The sequence below is a fragment of the Eumetopias jubatus genome, unplaced genomic scaffold, assembly GCF_037043125.1.
Source record: "Eumetopias jubatus isolate StellerSeaLion01/CBP00866 unplaced genomic scaffold, mEumJub1_p1.0 scaffold_4, whole genome shotgun sequence".
Taxonomy (NCBI): domain Eukaryota; kingdom Metazoa; phylum Chordata; class Mammalia; order Carnivora; family Otariidae; genus Eumetopias; species Eumetopias jubatus.
The window spans coordinates 32,821,939-32,846,400 of NW_028274810.1; the positions used below are offsets into that span (position 1 = coordinate 32,821,939).

General features: G+C 35.3%; 1 protein-coding gene across 1 annotated transcript in view; it reads right to left on the reverse strand.

The window, feature by feature from the left end:
* Positions 1-18,464: 18,464 nt before the first annotated feature.
* PKN2 (protein kinase N2) overlaps positions 18,465-24,462 on the reverse strand; it is a 141,520-nt gene continuing 135,522 nt past the window's right edge. Inside the window, exon 22 of the mRNA XM_028102508.2 lies at positions 18,465-24,432. Coding sequence (XP_027958309.1) covers positions 24,229-24,432 — 204 coding nt within the window. The 3' untranslated portion in view covers positions 18,465-24,228. The remainder of the gene's footprint in view (positions 24,433-24,462) is intronic.

The following is a 24,462-nucleotide window of genomic DNA, read 5'->3' on the forward strand; positions in this document are numbered from 1 at the left end:
GGCTTTTGGAGGCTAAGTGGAAATCCCATTGGTGGGGAGATATGCCTGGGATGTGGCTGGTACACAGTCCTTATGGGCCACATGTAGTCGGTCCCAGTTCTTTGTCTCGGCCCCCAAATGGTGCTTGTTCATCCACTTTTCTCTCTCCTAACGACCACAGCCTATGTTAGGCCTTTATCACCTCCCACAATTGCTGAGGTGGCTCCCACCCGGCGCTCCTGCCTTCATTCTGGCCCCCTCTGATCCATTCTCTACGTGGCAAATCTAATCACACCTCTGCCAGCCGAAGACGCTTCAGTGGCTCTGAGGCAGAGACCGTTTATCAGGAAGCTAATGAAACTTGAGGTGCACGGGCACAGGCCTCTTTCAAGGTTCTGAACTTAACTTTTGTAGCCATAAATACAAATCAGGGATTTCTTAAAGAGGGCCCCAGAAGTGTATACACTCTGGCCCCACAAAACTTAGATCTGCTCTTGCAATAAATCATCCTTTCGGTGTGGTGTGTACAAGTCCTGGGCATAGGATCTTTTCATTCCTCATCTGTACTTGCCTATTCCACTGCAGTTTATTCATACACTCCAGCTACAGTCAAGTTTCATCTCCTCAGAAGTGCCATGCTCAGGCGCCTGGGCGGCTCAGTCAGTTAAGCATCTGCCCTCGGCTCAGGTCATGATCCCAGGGTCCTGGGATCGAGCCCCTCATTGGACTCCCTGCTCAGCAGGAGGTCTGCTTCTCCCTCTGCCCCTCCCCCCCTGCTTGTGATCTCTCTCTCTCTCTCTCAAATAAATAAATAAAATCTTAAAAAAAAAAAAAAGAAGTGCCATGTTCTTTCATCTGTGGGCAATCTCAAATATATCTCCCTCACTTAGAACACTTCCTGGCCCCCTCTTCCCTTAGCTCACTATTACCCAGGTATCAGGCTATGTCCCAAGACCTATGGGAAGTCCTCATTGACTCCCCAGTCTGGATTTCTGAGGTACTCCTAGAACATCTCGACCTCCCCCTAGAAGAGGCTTGATCACACTATACTGTCATTGCCGAGTGACTTATATGTACCCCTACTGGATTGTATGCTCTATGGAGGCAGTGACATTGTCTTTCTAGTTGGTACTAATACCTGGTGACCAGTAATAGGGGATCAATAAATATTTTTTGAATAAATAAACATCAGACCTTCACTTCTAATGCTGGTCATGCAACATATAATTAGGCTGAATACTCCCCATTTGGACAAAGGAGCAATTTTCTTTTTTTATACTTTTGATAGCATAAAACTTAGCTGTGAAGAAAGTTCTTTGAATCTTAAGTTTTCCTTTAAAATTGGCTGTTCACAGAAATAGAACAAACAATGCTAAAATTTGTTTGGAACCACAAAAGATTGAAACTGAAGCAATCTTGAGAAAGAACAAAGTTGAAGGCATCACACTCCCCGATTTCAAGCTGTATTACAAAGCTACGGTAATCAAAACAGTATGGTTTTGGCATAAAAACAGACACAAAGATCAATGGAACAGAATAGAGAGCCCAGAAATAAATGCATGTGTATATGTCAATTTATGACAAAGGAGCCAAGAATATACAATGGGGAAAGGATAGTTTCTTCAGTAAATGGTGTTGGGAAAACTGGACAGTCACAGGCAAAAATGAAACTAGACCACTGTCTTACATCATACACAAAAATTAACTCAACATGGATTATAAAAACTTGAATGTAAGACCTGAAACCATAAAGCCCCTAAAAAGAAAACATAGATGGCGAGCTCCTTGACATTGGTCTGGGCAATGATTTTTTTGGATTTGACACCAAAAGCAAAGGCAACGAAAGCAAAAATAAACAAGTGGAGATTACACCAAACTACAAGCTCTGAATAGCAAAGGAAACTCATCAACAAAAAGGCAACCTACTAAACAGGAGAAAATATTTGCAAACTATATATCTGATAAGGCATTAATATCTAAAACATATAACAAACTCAAACAACTCAATTAAAAAACGGGCAGAGGACCCGAATAGACATTTTTTCTAAAGAAGACAAACAGATGGCCACCAGATACGTGAAAAAAATGCTCAACATCATTCATCATCAGGGAGATGCAAATCAAAACCACAATGACATATCACCTTACGTCTATTAGAATGGTAACTGTGGAAAAGACGAATAACAAGTGTTGGCAAAGATGTGGAGAAAAGGGAGGCTTCGTGCACTATTGGTGGGAATACAAACTGGTGCAGCCACTCTGGAAAACAGTATGGAGGTTCTTCAAAAAATTAAAAATGGGATTACCATATAATCCAGCAATTCCACTTCTGGATATTTATCTGAAGAAAACAAAAATATGAACTCGAAAAGATATCTGCACTCCATGGTTATTTCAGCACTATTTATAATAGCCAATATATGGAAACAACTTCGGTGTCCATCAATGGATGAATGGATAAAGAAAAAAATATGTACAATGGAATATACACACATACATAATGGAATATTATTCAGCCATATTATTTGCCATTTGTGATAACAGGGATGGGCATTGAGGGCATTGTGCTAAGTGAAATTTAAGTCCGAGAAAGACAAATGCTGTATGATCTCAATTATATGTGGAATCTGAACAAAACCAAACAAAACACCAAGATAGGACAGATTGGTGGTTGCAGAGGTGGAGGTGTATGGGTAGGTGAAATGGGTGAAAGGGGTCAAAAGGTACAACCTTCCAGTTGTAAAATAAGTAAGTCATGGGGATGTCATGCACAGCATGGTGACTACAGTAATACTACTGTATTGCATATTTTAAAGTTGCTAAGACAAGTATATCTTAAAAGTTCTTATCACAAGAAAAAAGTTTTTGTAGTTAAGTATGGTGACAGATGTTAATCAGACTTAGTGTGGTGATCATTTTGCAATATATACAATTGCTGAATCATCATATTGTACATGTGAAACAAATATAACAGAAGTCATATGTCAGTGATACCTCAATAAAAAAAGAAAGAAAATTCACTGAATATAATAAAAAGAGTTGGTTTGTTTGGGGGGATTATAAATTTATGACTAAAACTTTATTCATTTATAGATCAAATAGTAAAGCACTAAACTGTTTAGGTTTCTTTTCCCACTCTATGCAAGTGTCTAGAAGAGAGTAAGTAGGCTTTAGTTAAAAAGAGAAAGTTTGGGGTGCCTGGCTGGCTCAGTCAGAAGAACATGTGACTCTTGAAACCCGGGTTGTGAGTTTGAGCCCCATGTTGGGCATAGAGATTACTTAAACTAACTAACCAGCTAACTAACTAACTAAAAAGAGAGAGAGAGAAAGTTCAAACTCTTACTATAAAGATGGCTTTTTCAGAAGAAAAAATGAGCTGGTTTGGAAAAAACCCACCTTGTATCATGTGAGTGATCTGAAATAAAGATGGAATGGATTCTTTTCTTTTGATTGCCTGTAGCTTAAAGCTGAAGAGAGTGGAATTCTGAAAGAAAAACAAGTTGGGTCAGGGGGATGGGGGAAATAAAGGCAACTTTTAGGATGATTTAAGTAAGTCTAAATCAATTTGTAGAATACAGTGTAATTATTAAAATATGTAAATTTAATCACTGAGAAAATATTTCAGATAACATTCCAAAAAGAAAATTTATAGCCCAAATGAAGGGTTTATAAGTTAATGAAGAACCAGCATGTTAGAAGAATAAACATCAGACTGAGGGAAGAACCTCTCACTAAATCTCCCAGAGCCAAATTTTCTCATTTCTAAGATGGAGTTGAACTAGATAATAGTAATCACTAATAGTTTATGTCAACTAGTATGGATTGGCTTGTCCAACATTCAACCTCCTTCTAGAATGCTTTCTTGAACAGGAGGCTAGAAGCAAAAAATACACCCCTCCAAAAAAGAAAAAAAATCCCCAAATACCAGATTTCTTTGAAGCTAAAATTTTAGATATAAGTTCTTACCAATCAGATGCACCCACATGATACTTGAGTTCAAAAAGGAGTCCAGTGGGGGAGAACACATGGCATCCATTCTGTTCGTGTATATTGTGTAGCAAAAGCAGCTGCCAGATTCTTCAAGCAACTGCTGCCATGTTGTGGCATGAGCAGCAAGTCCTTGGCCCAGCCCTGGGGCAGTGGCTGTTCTTCCTAGTTCAGTCTGGAGTCAGCTTCCTCGGTCTTCCCAGTGATTCTCTCAGCAACTTAATAGCTGGAACTAAATCCTTCCTGGAGGGAGTTCTGTTTTCTGCAAGTCCTAGGAGGTAGGGGGGCCAAGGCCGTTCAAGAGCATTACTGTCATGGAAGTTCCAGCATAGCTCACTGAGCAAGAACTGTCACGACTTGCATCTTACAGATGAGAAAACTGAGGTGCATGATAACCTGCCCAGGACCTACACTCTGATTCATCACTCTCTATGCCTCCCCAGCTAGATGATTCCAATGAGTGGTTTCAAATCTGAAGTTCTGACTCGAATCGTCTGGATCCTGGGATGGAATGGTGATATAAAATTATGAATCAATGACTGGAGGAAATTTCAGGCCCTAACATTCCCAGAAACAATCCCAGATTACTTCAGACATGGGACAGCTTACACATGATACCAGCAGGCAGTGGCCTTGGGGACCATGAGTTTTTCTTTTCAGAGGCTGTGCGGCACATAGGCCAGCAGCGTAGTGCAGGTTCTTGGTGGCTCTTTATGTCTGGAGTAGGAGGTGGACAAATGAGTTTGTGTGGTCACTGTAGGCAATCATTTAAAAGCAAAAGGCAGACGTCTTCCTTTCCCATGAAGGATTCATCTTTTTAGTACCAATAAGCTCTTGGACCAGTGTGTTCACAAATGAACAAAGAGAGAGGATATAGATGTTAATCTTTTTTGTTTTTTAGAAAGGAAAAATAAGGGAGCTCTAGTAGTTGACAGCCTGGAAGTTTACACTTAATTGTAGTTTTATAATTGTTCCTTGTTTTTTTTTTCCCAAACAAAAATATTTATTGAACAATCAGATCCTCTTGAGTACGTGTCATGTTTGCCAGGTGTGGGGGTTCACTTATGGAAAATTTTTCCTTCTGATTTCCTTTATTCCATTCATTCACTTACTCATTAAGTATGGCGAGCATAAGAGCATGGGTCTTGCTAGCAGACAGGGTTTGAGTCTTGGCTCTCCCAACTGAATGTGTGCTTCGCACAAGTTAACTCTCTCAAGACTCTGCTTCCTTATTTCAAATATGAGAATACTTACAGTGCTTCTTCATGGGATTGCTATGAAGATCCAGTATGATCACACAGAATACTTCATTTTAAAAATGAAGGTTCCTACTTAATGAAGGATATTACTGTTTATTAAACACCTACCGTGTCAGCCACAGTTCTGTGCACTTGGCATCTAAGATGAATAAATGTGTCTGGAGAAAAGAGGTATATAAATGAATAGATGCAATGGGGCGCTTGGGTGGCTCAGTTGGGTAAGTGTCTGACTCTTGATTTCGGCTCAGGTCATGGTCTCAGGGTCACAAGATGGAGCCCTGAGTTGGGCTCTGTGCTCAGCATGAAGTCTGCTTGAGATTCTCTCTTGCCCTCTGCCACTCCCCCCAACTCATGCATACTCTCTAAATAAATAAATAAATAAAATCCTTAAAAAATAAAGAAACGTAAAAAAGTATGAAGAGTCTTTGCAGGTTATGGTGGGGGTGAACAAATGAGGATTTGATTAATTCTATTTGGGGCAAGACTGATCAGAAAAAGATCAATGTTTTCCTTTAGTGAAATCTGGAAGATGATTAGCATCTAAGGTCATTGGATGTAGTTCTATCTCTGGGATGAGAGAAGATGGACATTATGAACCCTGGAGGCCCAGACTGCATGGATCCTTTGGGAGTTACAGACATGTTGGCAACACTCTTCACTGGCTTCCTATCCACATGTGAACACATTGCAATCACTTCTGTGTCCTAATCTCCTTGCCCTTCATAGCCAAACTTCTTAAAAGATTCCCTCCCATCCTCACCATAAAACATTGCCGGCTTATTTCAACCCTGGACACATCAGTAGAACTACTCTCATCATGGTCTCGATAATATCCATATTGCTAAAGCAGGTGGAAATGTCTTAGATCTCATCTTAACTGATTAATATTTGATATTATTGTCCATTTTCTCTTTGAGACATTCTTTCCCTTGGCTTCCATGAGAGCACTTTATACTTTTCATTGCCTTCCTACCTCTGGCTACTACTTTTAAGTCCCTATGGAATGTTCCTCTTCTACTCATCCTTTTTGTCCTGGGTTGGCCCTTTTATCTACACAAACTTGGATGATCTCATCTACTCTTGTGACTTTAGCTACTATCCAATGACCCTCACATCTCCAGCCCAATTCCCTTCCTGTACTCTAGACTTGGACATCTCAGCATGGATAATTATGAAACTCATTACAGAATACATATATATTCTGTTTTTAATTTATCTAAGGTGTTAGTAGTTAACTAGGCTAGAAGTAACTTCCAGTTTTAAGACAGTCATGCCCACTGTAATTCAAACTGCTCTTTTCTTCACAGGCATCATTTCAAAGGTCTCCAAGATGGAGTATCATCCTCAAACAACAACTTTTAAAAGGTCATGATCGAATATTCTTATTTTAGGGATAAGGATAACATATAACATTTTTCACCTTAAATAACCAAAGCAACATTAAATAATTCCAAAATATACACTTTACGATAACATCAAACAAACTTAAACACCTTCACTAAAATAAGAGATGCCTGATAAATATCCCTCAATCCGCCCTTAACTTACTTGGATTTTTCTCAGGTCAGGCTTTTTTCATTATCATAATTTAAGATAGCAAGCAGTATATGACAACTAAATGCTGTATAAAATGATTCTATTTTAGTTGATTTGAAATTACCTCCTTTTTCAGTTCCACATTTAACTCATTCGTTCAGCAAATACTATACACCAACCAATAGTATCTGGAAGTATTTTGCATGCTGGGGGTATAGTGTTGAACAAGGCAAGGCCTGTGTTCTCATTCTAGAAGGAGAAACAAATACATAAATAAATAAGAAAAAAAATTGATTATAAGTACAAAGAACTAAAATATGATAGTGACTGAATATATAGTTACTTTTAAATAGGTCATAGGAAAAGGACTCTTTGAGATGTTTTTAAAAACTTTTTATTGTGAAAATTTTCAAACATATTCAAAACAGAGAGAATATTGTAATATTCCTCCACTACCTATCACCTAGCTTAGTCAATTAGTAACATTATGCAATTCTTATTTTATCTACTCTCTTGCCTTTTTTTTTCCCAAAAGTATTTTAAAACAAATTCCAGAAATCTTACCATTTCATCCATAAAGAGTTCAGTATCTACTGATAGGAAATTTCAAAAAAACCATATAACCTTGAGGTGCCTGGCTGGTTCAGTCAGTGGGACATGTGATTCTTGATCTCTGGGTTCATGCTGGGGGTAGAGTTTACTTAAACAAACAACACCCCAAAACCCCACATAGCCACAGTTATCATACCCAACTAAACTATCATGTGATATGTAGTCTCATGGCTCCTCATTTGGTCTCAAAATTGTAATTTTTTTTTCCAAATTAGGTTCATACATTGTTGCTAAGATTCATATTTCAACAGGAGTTGCAAAAAGACAATTTCCTAAACCTGAATTTGTTTCTTCATTTATTAGCTATGACTCTTCTATACAAAAAAAAGAACTCTCCCTGTGTCAATTATTTGGTTACCCTGAAATATAGAACGGTACAGGAAAAACGGATGCTTGATTCTTTTGATACATTTTCAGAGTATCAATTTTGATACATTTCCAATTATCAATCTGAAGAGGTGACATTTAAGCTGAAATCTAAATATCAAAATATAGCTATGCAAGAATTAGGAGAAATAGCATTTCAGGAACAGAGAACAGTTAGGGAAAAGGCCCTAAGGTAGGAAAGATCTTAGCAGGTTTACAGCCTAAAAAGGAAGTCATTTTGGCAGGAGGGGAGTGAAAGGGCCAGAGTTAAATGAGGTAAGATTGAGACTTAGTTTGGATCACATCATGCCTTTACAGCCAGGGTAAAGGGTTGACATTTTATAATGAAAGAGGTGAGAAATCAGTGGAGGGTTTGCATTTTTTAAAAGAGAACTCTGCTTTATGGGGCAGTAGACTATAGGTAGACAAAGTGAAAGGTGAGAGGCCAGATGCTAAGAGGCCTAGGGGCAAGATGGTAACAGCTGGAACTAGAGTGATAATAGAGCAAAAGTGGGAAGGGGGCGTCAACACTCTGCATTAGCCATCTAATCTGTCTCCAGGCCATCCATGTGTAAATGTGGAAAAGTCACATAGGCAACTGGATATATGTCCCTAAATTTCCTGGAAGACGGGACTAGAAATATGATTTCTGAGTTAGTGACGTATGAATTGTATTTCATGATTGACAAAGAAAGGGAAGGGGCTGAGAACAGAGCCCTGGGGTACATGAGCATCTAAAAACAAGAAGAATGTACAGTGGTTATGCAGAGATTGCACAGATACTGCACCTAGTATGTCCTTCCTCCTTAGAAAGTAATAGAACACATGCATATACTATGTACCAGCTAAAAATCATGTGTCATTCTTGCAGCTAATTTTAGGCCAAAGGAACAGGAGTGCAAGTGATGTAAGCGACTTCTGAGTCATCCCAGTAAGGGAAAAGGGTGTGCTCTCCTTCCTTTTCCCTCCTTCTACTGACTGGAATGGAAATATGCTGTGAGCCATCTTGGACCATGCAGGCTAGGGCACCTAGAAAGGACAGAGCAATAAACTAAAAAGAGTCTTAGTCACAAGGATTACCTTGTGGTAAGTGCAGCCACACTAACCTCTCCTTTACTCGAGTCATTGCTCTTTTCTGTCTCTTGTTACACAAAGTAGCAGAACCTATATTCTAATTCAGAGTCCAATCATTTTGTGAGCCGATAAATATCTCTGAACCTACAAAACTGAGGACCACACTGTGAACCTCTGGTAACTTCATAATATGCCAATGCTCACGGTACTGAATGATTTAATTTTCTACTCATCCTAATTAGACTGTGACAAACTCAAGGGAGTAGTCAGGCAATAGAATCAGTGTGTAAAGAAAGAGCAGGTACCAAGGAGGCACAAGGGTCCCTTAGAAATCAGATTGTAATTTATTTACTTTATCTTAAAGAGCCCTGGATTTGAGGAGTCCAGGATTGTGGATGAGAAATAAAGCCACACCTCTCTTTTATAGTATTTGGACTGCTGGAAATCCAAAGCACAAGGAGGCAAATACTGCAACTCAGCATAATGCTATAAATGTAAAAAACACTGAACAGGATTCCACTGAGAATCTAAAATGTGAATCTGTACAGTAGGACAAGTAAATTTGTGTGTGTGATGATTTCTGCATAAACAGCTAAAAAGAAAACAGAGATTAGAAATTGTGACGACAATCATGTGAAGACTGGATTTTTTTTTTTAGGACCACTGGTCTATTCACCTTATTCTCATTGGCATGAAGGCATTTAAACTTTCATATATTTTCAAATAAAATACAGTGATCTCTTTGGTAATCAAGTTTTTCTAGGCAAGCAAAAAATATTGCTTTCCAAGTATGAAATTGAATCACCAAGCCCACTCTTGAAAATGAGAGTCTTTAGTGGCAGGAAAGAGATGTAAATATGAAATGAGGGTAAGTTGGGGAAGAATCCTGTGATGCTCCATTTAAATCAGCATGAACTCATGATTTTTAAAAAGGTTTAATTTCCTAGTTCTAACCAACTGTAAAGGTCTAGAAGTCATGATTTCACAACAACAATCAGAGTTTAGCTTCTAAATATTCTTTCTCCACTAAAAAGAAAAAAAAAAAAGGCTAATGTGAGGTTTGCAGGGACCATAGTGTGTCTAGAACATCTTACAGTGCAAGAAATTAAGGAGGTATTCAAAGACCAATGGGATCAGATTTTGAGACAATTTAAGAATCCATCAAAAAAATAATAGTAGTAATGGGTTATAATACAAAGAATTTTAAAAAAATCCATTCATCACAGTAATACTAAAAAAAAAAAAAGTAGGGGGCAGAGAAGGAAGGAGGAAAAAAGAAAGTGCATCAAAACACAACAAAAAACAAAAGGAAGAAAGGCAGTTGATGAATGTAGAAGGAAAACTGGAGCTGGAAAATTCTTTTGCAACTTCCAATGTAATAATTTATTCAGATGAGGCTAATTAATTGAAAGTATAAAACCACTGGAAGTTTGTTGGGAAATAGAATATTTAAATGATCTCAAGTATTATCTCAGATTGCCTGTTAGTTACAAAGGCAAAACAAATCTTTACAAATAAAGATCCGGTGATCAACACCTTAACCAAGTGATCAAACTTAGATCAATGACAGTGTACAAAATTTGAGATTACAGATCTCCTAATGTGATGCAATAAGAAGTATGTAATATCACTCACAATATTCCTGGGGAGGGGGGAGGTTAACTTTATCTTCATCATATTTTGGGTGGGGGTGGGGAGAGTTGACTATTGACTGGTCTAAATTTAAAGTCAACTAAAACAAAAGGTTTGTAGTGTAATAGAGAAAGCACTTGGGCAAGTAAGGGGTTCTAGTTCTGGCTCTGCCACTTAGCAGCTGTGTGAGCTATGGCAGCTTATTTCATTCTACCAGTTTCATAGGGGTGGTTCTGAGGATTAAATGAGATCATATATGGGAGACTACTTAAATTATAAAATGTTACTATTATACTTCTAAAAGGAGAAAAATTTGGTCATGTCACAAGCAGACAATGGTGTCAGGTCAGAGAGACCTGATTAATACAGGATGATGAATGCATGAGTAAAGTAGACCTGAGCAGAAAGGGGAAAAACCGGCAAGATCTAAAAAGTAGGAACACTTAAACTGCCCTAGAAAGCCTGGTGCCAAGGAGGTGATCTTGATATTTTGGACTTCTTGTTTTCTGCTTGTGTATGTTCATGATTAGGAAATACAGAATGTTGACTGTCTGAAGGGAGAAGGGATATTTTACAAATTACTCCACAAAATTAATATTACCTTAAAAATACCAAGCAGATATTTAATTTACACAAATGTGACTATACCTACTTGGTATGCATATGCACACAAGAGAGATAATTAAATTTTATAACTAATTTTGCTTAAGTCTATTCTATCATCTATCTATCTATCTATCTATCTATCTATCTATCTATCTATCTATCTATCAATCTATCATCTATATTATTCTGTTAATGAGTCTATCTTTCAGAGTGAGCATAAAAGACAAGTTTACGGTCCCTTGGCTGGTCTCAATTTTGCATGCCTTTCACAGTGTGTACCTCTCACCGTGCTAAGTGATTCTAGTACTTAAAGTTTTGAGATATATCTATATATCAATAAACATATGCACACACACATTTTTTGGGGAAGGGGAATGTACAACACAGTTCCTAAATACAAGCCCATCACTTAAACCTATGCTCAACTTAAAAAACAGCAATGTGTTCCAATGCTGGAGGACAGATTGACTCATTTGACACAGAGACAGTATTTGTCTCCCATGTATAAAGAAATAGGGCTACAATAACATCAGCAAGCAATCAAAATTAGAATGAGAAAAACATCAGGCAAGAAATAAAAAGGCATTCAAATTGGAAAGGAATAAGTAAAATTGTTATTTGCAGATAATAGGATCTTATATAAAGAAAATGCTGAAGACTCAACCAAAAAACTGTTGGAACTAATCAATGAATTCAGTAACGTTGCAGGACATAAAATCAACATACAGAAATCAGTTGCATTTCTTATACATTAATAATGAAAGATCTGAAATAAAGAAAAACATCCTATTCATAATAGCACCAAGAACAGTAAAATATTTAGGAACAAATTTAACAAAGGAAGTGAAAGATCTTTGCAATGAAAACTTCAAGACTTTGATGAAAGAAATTGAGGAAGACATATACAAATGGAAAGATATCCTGTGTTCATGGATTGAAAGAATTATTGATGTTAAAATATCTCTATTACCTAAAGTCATCTATAGATTCAATGCAGTCCCTATCAATTTCCAATGGCATATTTCACAGGAATAGAAATAACAATCTTGGGGCGTCTAGTTGGGTCAGTTGGTAGAGCATATGACTCTTGATCTCAGGGTCATGAATTCAAGCCCCACACTGGGTGTCGAACCTATGTTAAAAAAAAAAAAAGAAAAGAAAAGAAAAAGAAATAACAATCCTAAAATTTGTATGGAACCACACAAGACCCCAAAAAGCCAAAGTAATCTTGAGAGAGAACAAAACCAGAGGTGTCACACTTCCTGATCTCAAACTGTAGTTGACCCTTGAACCATGCAGGGTTAGGAGTGCTGACCCCTGTGCTGTCACATATCCACACATAATTTTTGACTTCCCCAAAACTTAACTACTAATAACTTACTGTTGCCTGGAAGCCTTGCTGATAACATAAATCATTGATTAACATATATTTTGTATGTTGTGTGTATTCTTACAATAGAGAAAAGAAAATGTTAAGAAAATCATAAAATACATTCATAGTACTGTTCTGTTTATTGAAAAAAATCTGCATATTAAGTGGACCCACACAGTTCAAATCGGTGTTGTTCAAGGGTCAACTGTATACTACTACAAACCTGTAGTCATTAAAATAGTATGGTACTAGCATGAAAAGCAAACAAACACCACAAAGACTAATGGAACAGAATGGAGAGTTCAGAAATAAACCTCTCTCTGCACTTGTGGTCAACTAATATTTGACAAGGAAGCCAAGAACACTCAATAGGGAGAGCCTCTTCAATAAACGGTATTAAGAAAACTAGACAACCACATGCAGAAAAGTGAAATTGGACCCTTATCCTCCACCACTCATAAAAATTGACTCAAAATGGATTAAAGACTAAAAACATAATATCTGATACTGCAAAACTTTTAGAAGAAAATGTAGGGAAGAAGCTCCTTGACATTGGTCTCTGGGCAATTATTTTTTAGATATGACACCAAAGCACAAGCAACAAAAGCAAAAATCAACAAGTGGGCCTATGTCAAACTAAAGTTTCTGTGCAGCAAAAGAAATAAAAAGGTAACCTACATAATGAGAGGAAATATTTGCAAACCATATATTAGATATATGGTATTAGATTTATATCTAATATATACATTAGATATATTTATATATAAACCATGTTTTAGATATTCAATTAAAAATGGGCAGAGTAACCAAATAGACATTTTCCTAAAGACAAACATGGCCAACAGACATGTGAAAAGATGCTCAACATCACTAACCAGGGAAATGCATATCAAAACCACAATGAGATATCCCTCACACCTAGAATGGCTATCATCAAGACAAGAGATAACAAATGTTGGCAAGGATGTGGAGAAAAGGGAGTCCTTGTGCACTGTTGGTGGGGATGGAAATTGGCTCAGCCATTATGGGAGTGTGGAAGTTTCTCAAAAAATTAAAAATAGAGGGCGCCTGGGTGGCTCAGATGGTTAAGCGTCTGCCTTCGGCTCAGGTCATGATCCCAGGGTCCTGGGATTGAGTCCCACATCGGGCTCCCTGCTCCTTGGGAGCCTGCTTCTCCCTCTGCTTCTCTCTCTCTCTCTCCCTCTGTCTCTCATGAATAAATAAATAAAATCTTTAAAAAAAAAAAAGTTAGCTGGAGAAAATAAAACTTTAAAAAAAAATTAAAAATAGAAATACCATATGATCTAACAATTCCATTCCTGGGTACTATTGAAAAGAAAAACATAGGCCCCAAATGGAGATGCTTAATGCTAGGCCATGTCATCGAACTGGAGCTTAATACTGACCCTAATTGCAGTTGCAAACTCCTTCAGAAATACAGTCTTAATCACGCAGTAAGGAATTTTCTGGTCAGCACCAATAAGCTGATCTGTCACAGGGGCCCTCTCCATCTCCCAAAAGATGAGGTAATCCACTGAATAAGATCTGACTGTCCCCAAAGGAAGGGGACCTCACACAAAATAATCCTTTTTTTTCTGTTTAGGACTTTCTTGCCCTGTCTTTAAAAACCTCTCCTTTTCTGTAGCCCTTTGTTGCTCCCCTCTACTTGAGAGAATGCTGCCTGATTCATGAATTGATAAAGCCAATTAGATTGTCACTTAAGTTTATGTCCAATGGAAATGAAAACAGGATATCAAAGAGATATATGCACCCCTTGTTTATTGCAACATTACTCACAATGGTCAAGATACGAAAATAATCTTAAATGTCCATCAATGGATGAATGAAGTTGTAGCGTGTATGTATATCTACATATATACAGTGGAGTATTAGCCACAAGAAAGAAGGAAATCCTGCCATTTGGAACAACACAGATGGCCCTTAAAGGCATTTGTTAAGTGTGAGGTATTTGCTAGTGCTACAGTGGTAATCATATTGCAATATATAAATATCAAAATACTGTACATTTTAAACTTAACACGATGTTATGTCAATTATATCTCAGCAAAAATAAATTTTAAAAAGGAAAAATGTCAAGCCATGGCATCAAATGATCCAGTATCCCATAATGTGATGAGCTAATAAAAAATATATTAAATTTGTGGTTGGAAGACACAAACAGCAAATGTCTGCCTATATTGGTTACACATTGTGAGAAAATGAACTTTTCAAACTTCCTACATTCTGATAAGAAGCCAGTCAAAATTGGCTGTAATTTTATGAGTAAATTAAATAATTTTCAAGGAAAATTATGATTAAATGCAATTCTTGCTTTAATTTTTAAGTTGATTGCATAAGATTAAACTTTAGCTATAAGCAGATTCATATATTGTGAACTACTTCAAATGCTGCTGAATGAAGTGTTACTGTATATTTCTTTTGGCACTGACTGCTTCACAAAACAAGAAACGTTTTTGGAGTTTACAATTACTAAAAACATTAGTATATTAGTTTGATTATTCCCTTTATGACTTTAACTCTCTTGCTGACTTTAGCAAGAATAATATGTGACCATTTATGTACTTTTCAATCAGATCACATATAGTGGCTAGATAATAAGGAAAGTTTTGTCTATTTCCTGGACTTTTCCTTACTATGTGAATAGCTTTGCCTCCTTATGACTTAATAATCAGCATGCTGAAATCCACATTCTTGTCATTTTTATTAGTTTAGCAAGCAAAAGCTGCTACAAGAAAACAATTTCCACATAAACATAATTGTGAAACTGTGCTTGGATTGTAGATACTGATATCAAAGTGATTTTTTAAAAAAATCTAATCTTTTTAAAATTCATTGAGACTTGTTTTATACCCAGATCAGAAGCATCAGAAGTACCTGGGAACTTATTAGAAATGCAAATTTGCAGCCCCAACTCCAGACCTACTGAATCAGAAATTAGGCGCTGAGGCCCATGTACAAGTCCTTCAAGTGGTTCCAGTATGTGCTGAAGTTTGAGAACCACCAGACTAAAGAACTTTAGTACTGGTTCACTTCACGGTAGTGAGACGAGTTAGCATGGCTGTTTGGATGCAGAGATGGATTGAACAGAGGCTGGATGGGGGGTTTAACAGGTTTGTACAAAGAAGCAAGGAGCAGCAGGGAGCTGAGGATATTTGTGAGTGATTATGATGGATATGGTAATTTAAGCTGGAAAAGGAGAAAAGTGAAGACTCAAGGGGGTTGAGGGGTATATTACTTGTTAACATATTGAAGACTGACCAAGATGAAGACCTAAAATACTAACAACTTCTACCTACCACTGTATTCCACCACTACCATATTCTGCTGCCTCCCCACCAGATAATCACTATCTTAATTTTTGACATTCCCTTGCTTAAAAACAAAACACGTTTTATCTTTATGTTTGATTTGGCTTAGTGTTTAACTTTTAAAAATATCATGATGCACATAGTCTCCTCTTCTTTTTAGCTTCTTTCATAGTTTGTTTCATATTATTCTCTATAGCTGCTTAATTTTCATTGCTCTATATTTTGTGGTTTAAACATATACCATGTATATTATAAAATATAAAACAGGGGCGCCTGGGTGGCTCAGTCATTGGGCGTCTGCCTTCGGCTCAGGTCATGATCCCAGAGTCCTGGGATCAAGCCCCACATCGGGCTCCCTGCTCAGTGGGAAGCCTGCTTCTCCCTCTCCCACTCCCCCTGCTTGTGTTCCCTCTCTTGCTGTGTCTCTGTCAAATAAATAAATCTTTAAAAAAAATATATAAAACATTTTATTAAACCATCCTCTTCCATTAATGAGCATTTGGGTTGTTTCCAGTTTTTGGTATTACAAACAGTGCTATTAACATTCTTGTTCATGACTCTTGCACATATGTATAAAGAATTCCTTTAGGATATAGTACTTAGGTGGAATTGCTAGATACCAAAGTATGTAAATGCCCAACTTTACAAGATAATACCAAATTGTTTTTCCCAAGTGGCTGTATTTCTTTATACTGCTTACAGCAATATATATGGAATCTCATTGTTCCACTCCATCTCTACCGCTTGTCAGAATTTAAAATTTTTGCCAATTGAATGTGTGCAAATTATGTCTTGTAGTTTCTGATTACTGTTTAGTAATGTTTACTGTCCATGTGAAATGTCTGTTCATATCTTTTGAACGTTTCTATTATTTTCCTTCTTGAGCTTTAGGAATTTTTAATATATTAGCTATCATTTTTTTTCTCTGTTACGTGCGATGTTAATAATCTTTCACTTTGTGCCTTGTCTTTTCACTTTATGGTGTCTTTTGGTAAAAATAAGTTCCTAATTTTATGATAAATTCACCAATTTTTCTTACATTTTTGTGCTCTTTTCCTATGTATTCTTAATGTCAAGTTTTAATTTCAACATTTGTTTTAATTCATTTGAAATATTTACACTGTATATATTCTTAATGTTGTAAAGTTTTACTTTTGACATTTGTTTTAATTCATTTGAAATATTTACATTGTATGTATTCTAAATGTAAAGTTTTACTTTTGACATTTATGTTTTAATTCATTTGAAATATTTACATATGGTATGACAAAGAAACTCAATTTCTTTTTCCCTTTCCACATGGATGGACAATTTTCCTACTTCTATTCAGGAAGCATTTTTTTTCCTTCCACTTACGTTGTTTCTTTTATATATCAAAATTTCAGATATGTGTGAGTCTGTTCTTGACTCTACTGTTCGATCTGTAATATGTTACCAATACTTCAGTAATTGCTACACCTTTATAACTCTTAATATCTGGTGGGGCACATCCCCTATCCTCTTTGTTCTTCAGAAATTTAACTATCCTTTACTTTTGGCTTTTCTATATAAATTTTAGAATAAGTTTATGAAGTTCCACAAAAATTTGTTGGGATTCTAACTGGAGTTGCACTGAACCTGCAGAGCATTTTGAGAACTGACATCACAAGATAGGATTTGTCTATATTTACTTGTCTTCTTTAATGTCTCCCAGTGAAGAATTTTTTACATGTCTTGCACATCTTTTGTTAGATTTATTTCTATGTAATTTAGTTTTGTTGCTGTTGTAAAAGTCATTGTCTTAAAAATATTATGTATTCCAATTGCTTGATGATGGTGTATACACATCACTGGCTTCTGTATTTTCATCTTATAACAAGTATCTTGGGTAAACTATGATTGTCAGTAAATTGTAGTCTTCTTGAGTTTTCCAGGTAGACAATCATCATCTCCAAGTAACCATTTTGTTTTCTTCTTTTAATCCCTATATTTCTGAGAGTAGCATAGTTCAGTGTTGAAAAGTAATAGTAATGACAGGCATTTTAGTCCTATTCCCCAATTTTAAAGGGGATACTTTCAATGTTTCCTCATATGGGATGATAGTATTGATTTTAGTTTTGTTGTTTTAATATAGATACCATTTATCAGTTTAAGAATCCCCCAACCCCCTTTAAAAGCAGAAATGATTAAAAGATTAGCTTTTTCTAAATCTATTACTTTTTCTCCTTTAATCTGTTAATATGGCATATGACAATTGCAGATTTCCTAATATCAAGCCAACCTTGCATTATGAGCATAAGCCCATTTTATAGTGTCATTTTTATACATCACTGAATCTGATTTGATAGTATTTTGTTTTACCAGTATTCTTAAGTGAAATTTGCCAGTAACATACTCTCCTTGTATATTTTGTTTTTTAGCTTATAGAGACTTCACAGAATGAGTTAGGAACTATAACTTTTCCCCATTATCTCAAGAACTTTCTATATGCTTGAACTTCTTCCTTGAAAGTCTGGAAGAATTCACTTGTAAAACAATCTGGATCCAGTGTACTCTGTGCGGACTTTTAATTTCTGCTTTTATTTCTTTAAGTGATGAGATTATTCACTCTTTAACTTCTTCCTAGATTAGTATTTTTATATTTTTCAGATTATCTCTATTTTTTCATATTTATTTGCATAGATAGTATTTTTTACTTACAAAAATCTTTGCTTGTATATTTTAATTATAATAGCATTTATACCTCTCATTTTTCATATTTTCAAGCTATGTGTATTTTGTTAGAATTTTCAAGGAATAAGCTTTTGGCTTGTTTCTATTATACTGCTTTTTCTGTTTACTTTCAGTTTTTCTGTTCTTTTTCTGACTTCTTAAGCTGAGCAATCTGATAAATTTTTAACCTTCCTTTTACTAAAAAAGCATTTAGTTTACAAAGTTCCCTGCAAGAACCATTTTTGCTGCTTTTAATGATGACCATTGTTTCTTTCTCTGAGCCACTAAAGGGTATTTTAACATTTTTTCCCAATCTATTAAAATCTATTTGTTCTAATCAGTTAGAAAACATAATTGGTATTACTATACTTTGTAACTTTCTATGATTTGTCTTATGGCTCAGTTTTTACAAATGTTCCATGTATTCTTGAAAAGACTGTGGAATCTCTTAATTGCCAGATGCAGAATTCTATAAATATCCATTGGATCAAGCTGTTTTGTTCAAACATTATCTTTCCTCTTTAAAAAGTCTATTGTCCAATAACGCAAGTGAAACCTTCCAACCGGATGGGTATATTTTAAGTATTTTTTAGTAACTCTATCAATTTCTGCTTTAGTCTGCATTTAGGGACTATTTTATTAAATACATATACATGCTTAGAATTAGTATATCTTTTTGGTGAGTCGACTATTTTATCATTATGTAGAAACACTCTACTCTTGGTGATATTTTTTCATGATGGGTCTAAAATTGGTTTTGATATGAAGTAGAGCTATCATAGCTTTAACTTGGTATGTTTTCACTGTGTATTTTTCCTCATACTTTTACTTTCAGCTTCTCTATATACTTATATTTTAGATGTATCTTTTTGTCAATGTTATCAAGCTAGGTTTTCTTTTTAAAATTGATTACCTTACTTTTAACTAGTGAGTTTGTTCCATTTACATTTATTGTGATTATTGGTATATGTGAATTTATTTCTACTATTTTATCTCTTGGTTTGAAATTTATATGCACTATATTCTTTTCATGAATATCCCAGACATTTCATGATGTACATTTAACTAAAGTTAATACCTTGACAACCCAACAATACAACAGAATACTTCAGCTCTGATTTTCCCTATCTCAACTGTCTTACTACTGTTGTCTGGAATTTGTTGACTTAAAGCAAACAAACAAGTCATCTGTTCAATTGAGTTGTTTATTTTAATTTACCTAAGTGTTTACCATTTTCTCACAGCCTTTTCGGGTCTTAGATCATCATTCTGGGATCACTTTCCTTCTTGAAGCACTTCCTTTACAGTAGGACCCTCAAGAGTAAACCCTCCTTTAAAAAATATTTTCATTTGCTCTTAAACTAATTTCACTTTCTACACAACTCCAAGCTGACATTTTGTTTTCCAATGCTCTGAAGAGAATATTCTACTACTTTCACTGTTAATATTGAGAAGTCAGCTTTTAGGTCTTTCTTTTATAGACAAGTTAGTCCTTTCTCTCTAGGTAGTTTCAAGAGGTTGTCTTGGTGGTCTACAGTTTCACTACAATGGTTCTATGCATACATTTATTTATATTTATCCTTTACAGAGAATATTCTGGTTCCTGGATATTTTTTAATCTCTGGTGAATTTGCAGCCCATTATCTCTGCAAATACTGTCTCTCTTCCATTCTGTCTTCTCAGGTCTCAACTCCATTTTCCTTATCTCTTAACCTTCTTTTCATATTTTCCATCTCCTTATCTTATCTATTTGGGATTAATTTTTCAGATATATTGTTCAGTTCTTCAGTTCTCTCTTCACTGTCTCATCTGCTGTTAACCAACACTGTTTCAAATTTGATCAATTACATTTTTCATTATTGGATTTAAAAATGTTAATTTCCTTAAAATTTCACTTTACGTGTTTATCCTGGTAGTTTTAGGTATATAAACATTTTATACATAGCTATTTTATATTTTGTATCTGAGAATTCATATATTTGCAATTTTTTGAAGGGGATGTCTAAATTTGCTACTTTGTTAGTGCTCATTCAAGTTAGTTTGCTGTCTCTCATGTGTTTGGTGATCTTCAGCAGTGTATTACTTGATCTTAATTTGTGGAAGTCCTATGTTCCCATTCTGGAGAAGCTTTCTTCAAAAAGCATTTGATTTTACTGGTAGAAAAACAGTGACTTGCAAACTGAAACTTGAGCTCCTCTCAAGGATTTTAACACAAAACGTTAAGTTCTACTGCTATTGCAAGGTTTGTTATTCTTATTAATGGTGTTGCTATAGTAAATCCATCCTTGGCAAACTCACTTCTTCTGAATGCCTTCATTTTCAAAGCTAGTTCCTTGCCATTCTGGCTCTTACCCTCTTCTCCAACTTCCTACTTCTCTGGCCTACTCTGTGGACTCAGCTTCCAAACCCAACTTCTGAGTGCTCATTTTTGTGATTGAGCATTTAATTCTTAGGTGCTAAAGCCCCAGCTTATCCAGATTCATGCTCAAGTGTGTCTGTTTTGGGGTGAGGGACTGCCAGACACCACTCTTACCTTTAATGAGACCAGCAGTGCCTCAAATTATGTGTCTTATTGGAGGTCTTAGGAACTTAGTCATGATACTAGAAGTGGAAATAATGCAAGATTTCTGACACTTACAAGTTATTTAAAAACTTACCTCTATTTATACATGTATATATTTATAGATGTATGTTTATAAATACAGATATTTATATACATATAAGGCCAGTATCTCAGAGATACATTAGATTTCAAAAGATAACTGGAAGGTAAACAAGATTTCTAATTAAGATTATGATCCATGAATTGGTATTTGTTCCTTTGGGTTTCTCATACTCACCCTCAGTTGCTTTGGGAAGATCAACAATACCTGTAAAAATTCTGTTAAGATTTGAATCGATAATGCAGCTTTCACCTAGTCAACATATAATGACAATTTCCACTGTGACCTCAGTTTGTGTTATAGGGATAGCATGGATCATTTTATATTCCTAAAATATTCCATTTGCAATATTTGAATAAGATGACTATACAATGACTAGCATTCTGTTTTTGGAAAGGTCAGGTCCTAAAATAAAGTTAACCTCAAACAAGAGAATGCTACACATATTACTGGTGCTTGCATTTTAATGCACACTGTTTTTCATTTATTAAGACTTTGATTTTTTTTCATCTTTATATCCTCAGTATATAGCACACAGAAGGCATCCTATTAATATCCACTGAATAAAAGATGCCATTGATATTACTGAGGTAGAATGCAAACCTTTCCCATTACTTCCAGTGAAGTGGACAATTTGCTCTGAATCAGATTTTGCCCTACCAGGACAAAAAGCACTTGCAAGAAAGCTAAGCAAAGTTAGTCTTTGAGATCTTGAATATAGTAGAGCTAATACATATTTTGACCAACAGGAAGCTTCCAAAGGGAAATAATACTTAAAACCAAAGTTACAAATTATAATCTATTTAAACTTTAATTTGTGCATTTGTGGTAACTTATGACTGCAAAACACTTTTTTCTTAGAATGACATAAAGGCACATTTCATTTGAATGCATAGTGTACCATTCTAAAATATACTAATAATCTCCTTACAAAGTGCTTGAGCAGTCACTTACACATACAGTAATAGCAAAATATATTTACACTCTATAGAGTTTAAAATTTTAAAATCTAAAATATATATATATATATTTAAAACTACAGAAAATATTAGTGCTTTCTTCAGCTTAATTGTGTGATATACCCTGCCCTCTAATTTTTTTTAGTGATTGACTTCAATTAAAAAAAAATTTCTGTACACTGTGTAGTTACAAAATGCTATGTCAGTTTTTAATGCTAAAAGCCTATTTTAGACATTGCTTTCTATGCATATTTGAGAACCAGAAATGGTGAGCAGACTGTACCTCAAAAGTATTTAGTGTTTTTTTCATGTTAATACTGTGTAAATTAAAACCAGACAATTAAGCTAAGATCCTCTACTGTCCTTTAACAAGGAAGTTAACTGGCATTTTAAAATAACTTTAGAACATATTGCTCCCTGTTTCTATAAGATTTTTTCCCCAAAGAATCCTGGGTAATAATTTGGAAGGAAATATGAATTATCTCTGAACAATTTTAATTGTCCTCAGAGTACACAAAAACATGTCAACACACCCTAGCATGGCTGAAATATTTATAAACTTTCTATAAATCAATGTGCTTTTATGTTTCTCATAGAATTTAAATTTGAACAATTTTTAAGACATGAGATCATTGTGATTAAATGGTTAATTCAGTACGGTTAACAACTTGCTATTCCTGAGATATGATGACCCTAACATGCTCATCACAGAATCAAGGATGTTATTATTGAATTAAGGAAAAACAGTGAAGTCATAGACTAGGAGGAAAAGAATGCAAAAACTAACAACAACAACAAAAAAACCAAAAAACTCCAGGCAAGTGGAAGAGTCATGGCTTGCCAAAAGACTTTCCTATAAGAGCATTAAAAAAGCCACAAATGGATCCTCTGGAAAGTTGTAAAAAGCATTTGATCAAATTATTTTTGAGACTTTTGAGGTACAGCTTTAGTGTTATCATAGTTTTTATAAAATATAGACTGTTTTATCAAAAATATTTATACATTCTGTTACGATATATTGCTTTTGCCCTCAGTAACTGCCAATATAAAATCTGGATCCAGTGGCCTAGAATGTACAAATGCACTTAAAGTAAATGCTGGAGTTTGAGGTGTCTGCTTGGCCACTGTACAAAAGTGATGAAGTGGTGAAATTAAATAATAAACCTACAACACAGAATACATTACAACTTGCACATATACATGTTCACAGCATGTATACAATGATAATCCCTATGTTTTAACAGATATAGTTCCCTTCTACAGTAGACACAAGAACAAGATGAACTGGGTTGATAAATGTACAATGAATATCAAAAAAGGAGTAATTAGTTCACTGATTTTGGAAGAAGGTATGATTGAACGTATCAAGTGTCTAGACTTTGGGAATGCATACAGGTAATACAGTATCTTGGTTCAGGCTAATAAGAAGTCCTCATTCTTAAAATTTTAAGTAAATGCTGATGTTTAGTTGTTCTTGTTTGTTTCAGCATGGTTTAATAAACAAAAAACTGTTTGGCAAGTAGCTCTGCTGGAAAGCTATGAGGCTTGTTACATGGTTGGTAAAGATAAGGCGATAAAAATTTTCTCCTAATAAATATAGAAAATTTATAAAACAAGATATCAATTTGTTTTTTTTAAAAGCCAAGAAATGTGCACAAACCACATTTTTTTGATATTACAGTAATTTCAGTAAAAAAAAATAAGAGCATTTGCCTTATTCAAACAGAATTACTATGTGTAAATAGTAATAGCATCCCAAGCCCTTTTGTTCTTTTTGTAAAATAATAGCTAAAAATGAAGTGAAATGATTAATCTTCCTTCCACTTAAGGCATAGCTAGGGACTGTGGAAGAGTAGGTTTTTTTTTTCCTTTTTTTAAAAAATAGACTACTGATCCAAAAGTATTCATTTGTGATAGGTTTTCATGGCCGATGTTCACTCCACTTAAACTCCATGAAACTGTTTCCAGTGCTCAGATTTACATTGAAAATACATTAAGAAGCCACTTTCAAGAAGGTTTTAGAATAGTACTTTTAAAGAAATCTTCATGTGTTTAAACAAAAAACTCAGAAGCTACTGGTGGCACAGAGAGCAAATGAAGGGTTGCTATTGTTAAGAGGTCTTCTTGTGAGTCAGTTTGCTTGGTTTCACAGTGTCTAGGAACTTAACACCAATCAGCAATGTAGTCAAAATCTCTGAACATTTCTTGCTCCTCTTCTGAAAGTATCCTTGGTTCTCGAGGTGGAGTCAGAATAGGTGCTTCTGAGGTAAATTCATCATCAAAATTGCTAACATCTTCTCGTCCTCTAATGGTAGGTACAAATGGCGGCTTGACTTTTTTGTCCATGAGAGCGCTCCAATCAATTAGCTGGATTACAAAATATAAAATGACCAGTTT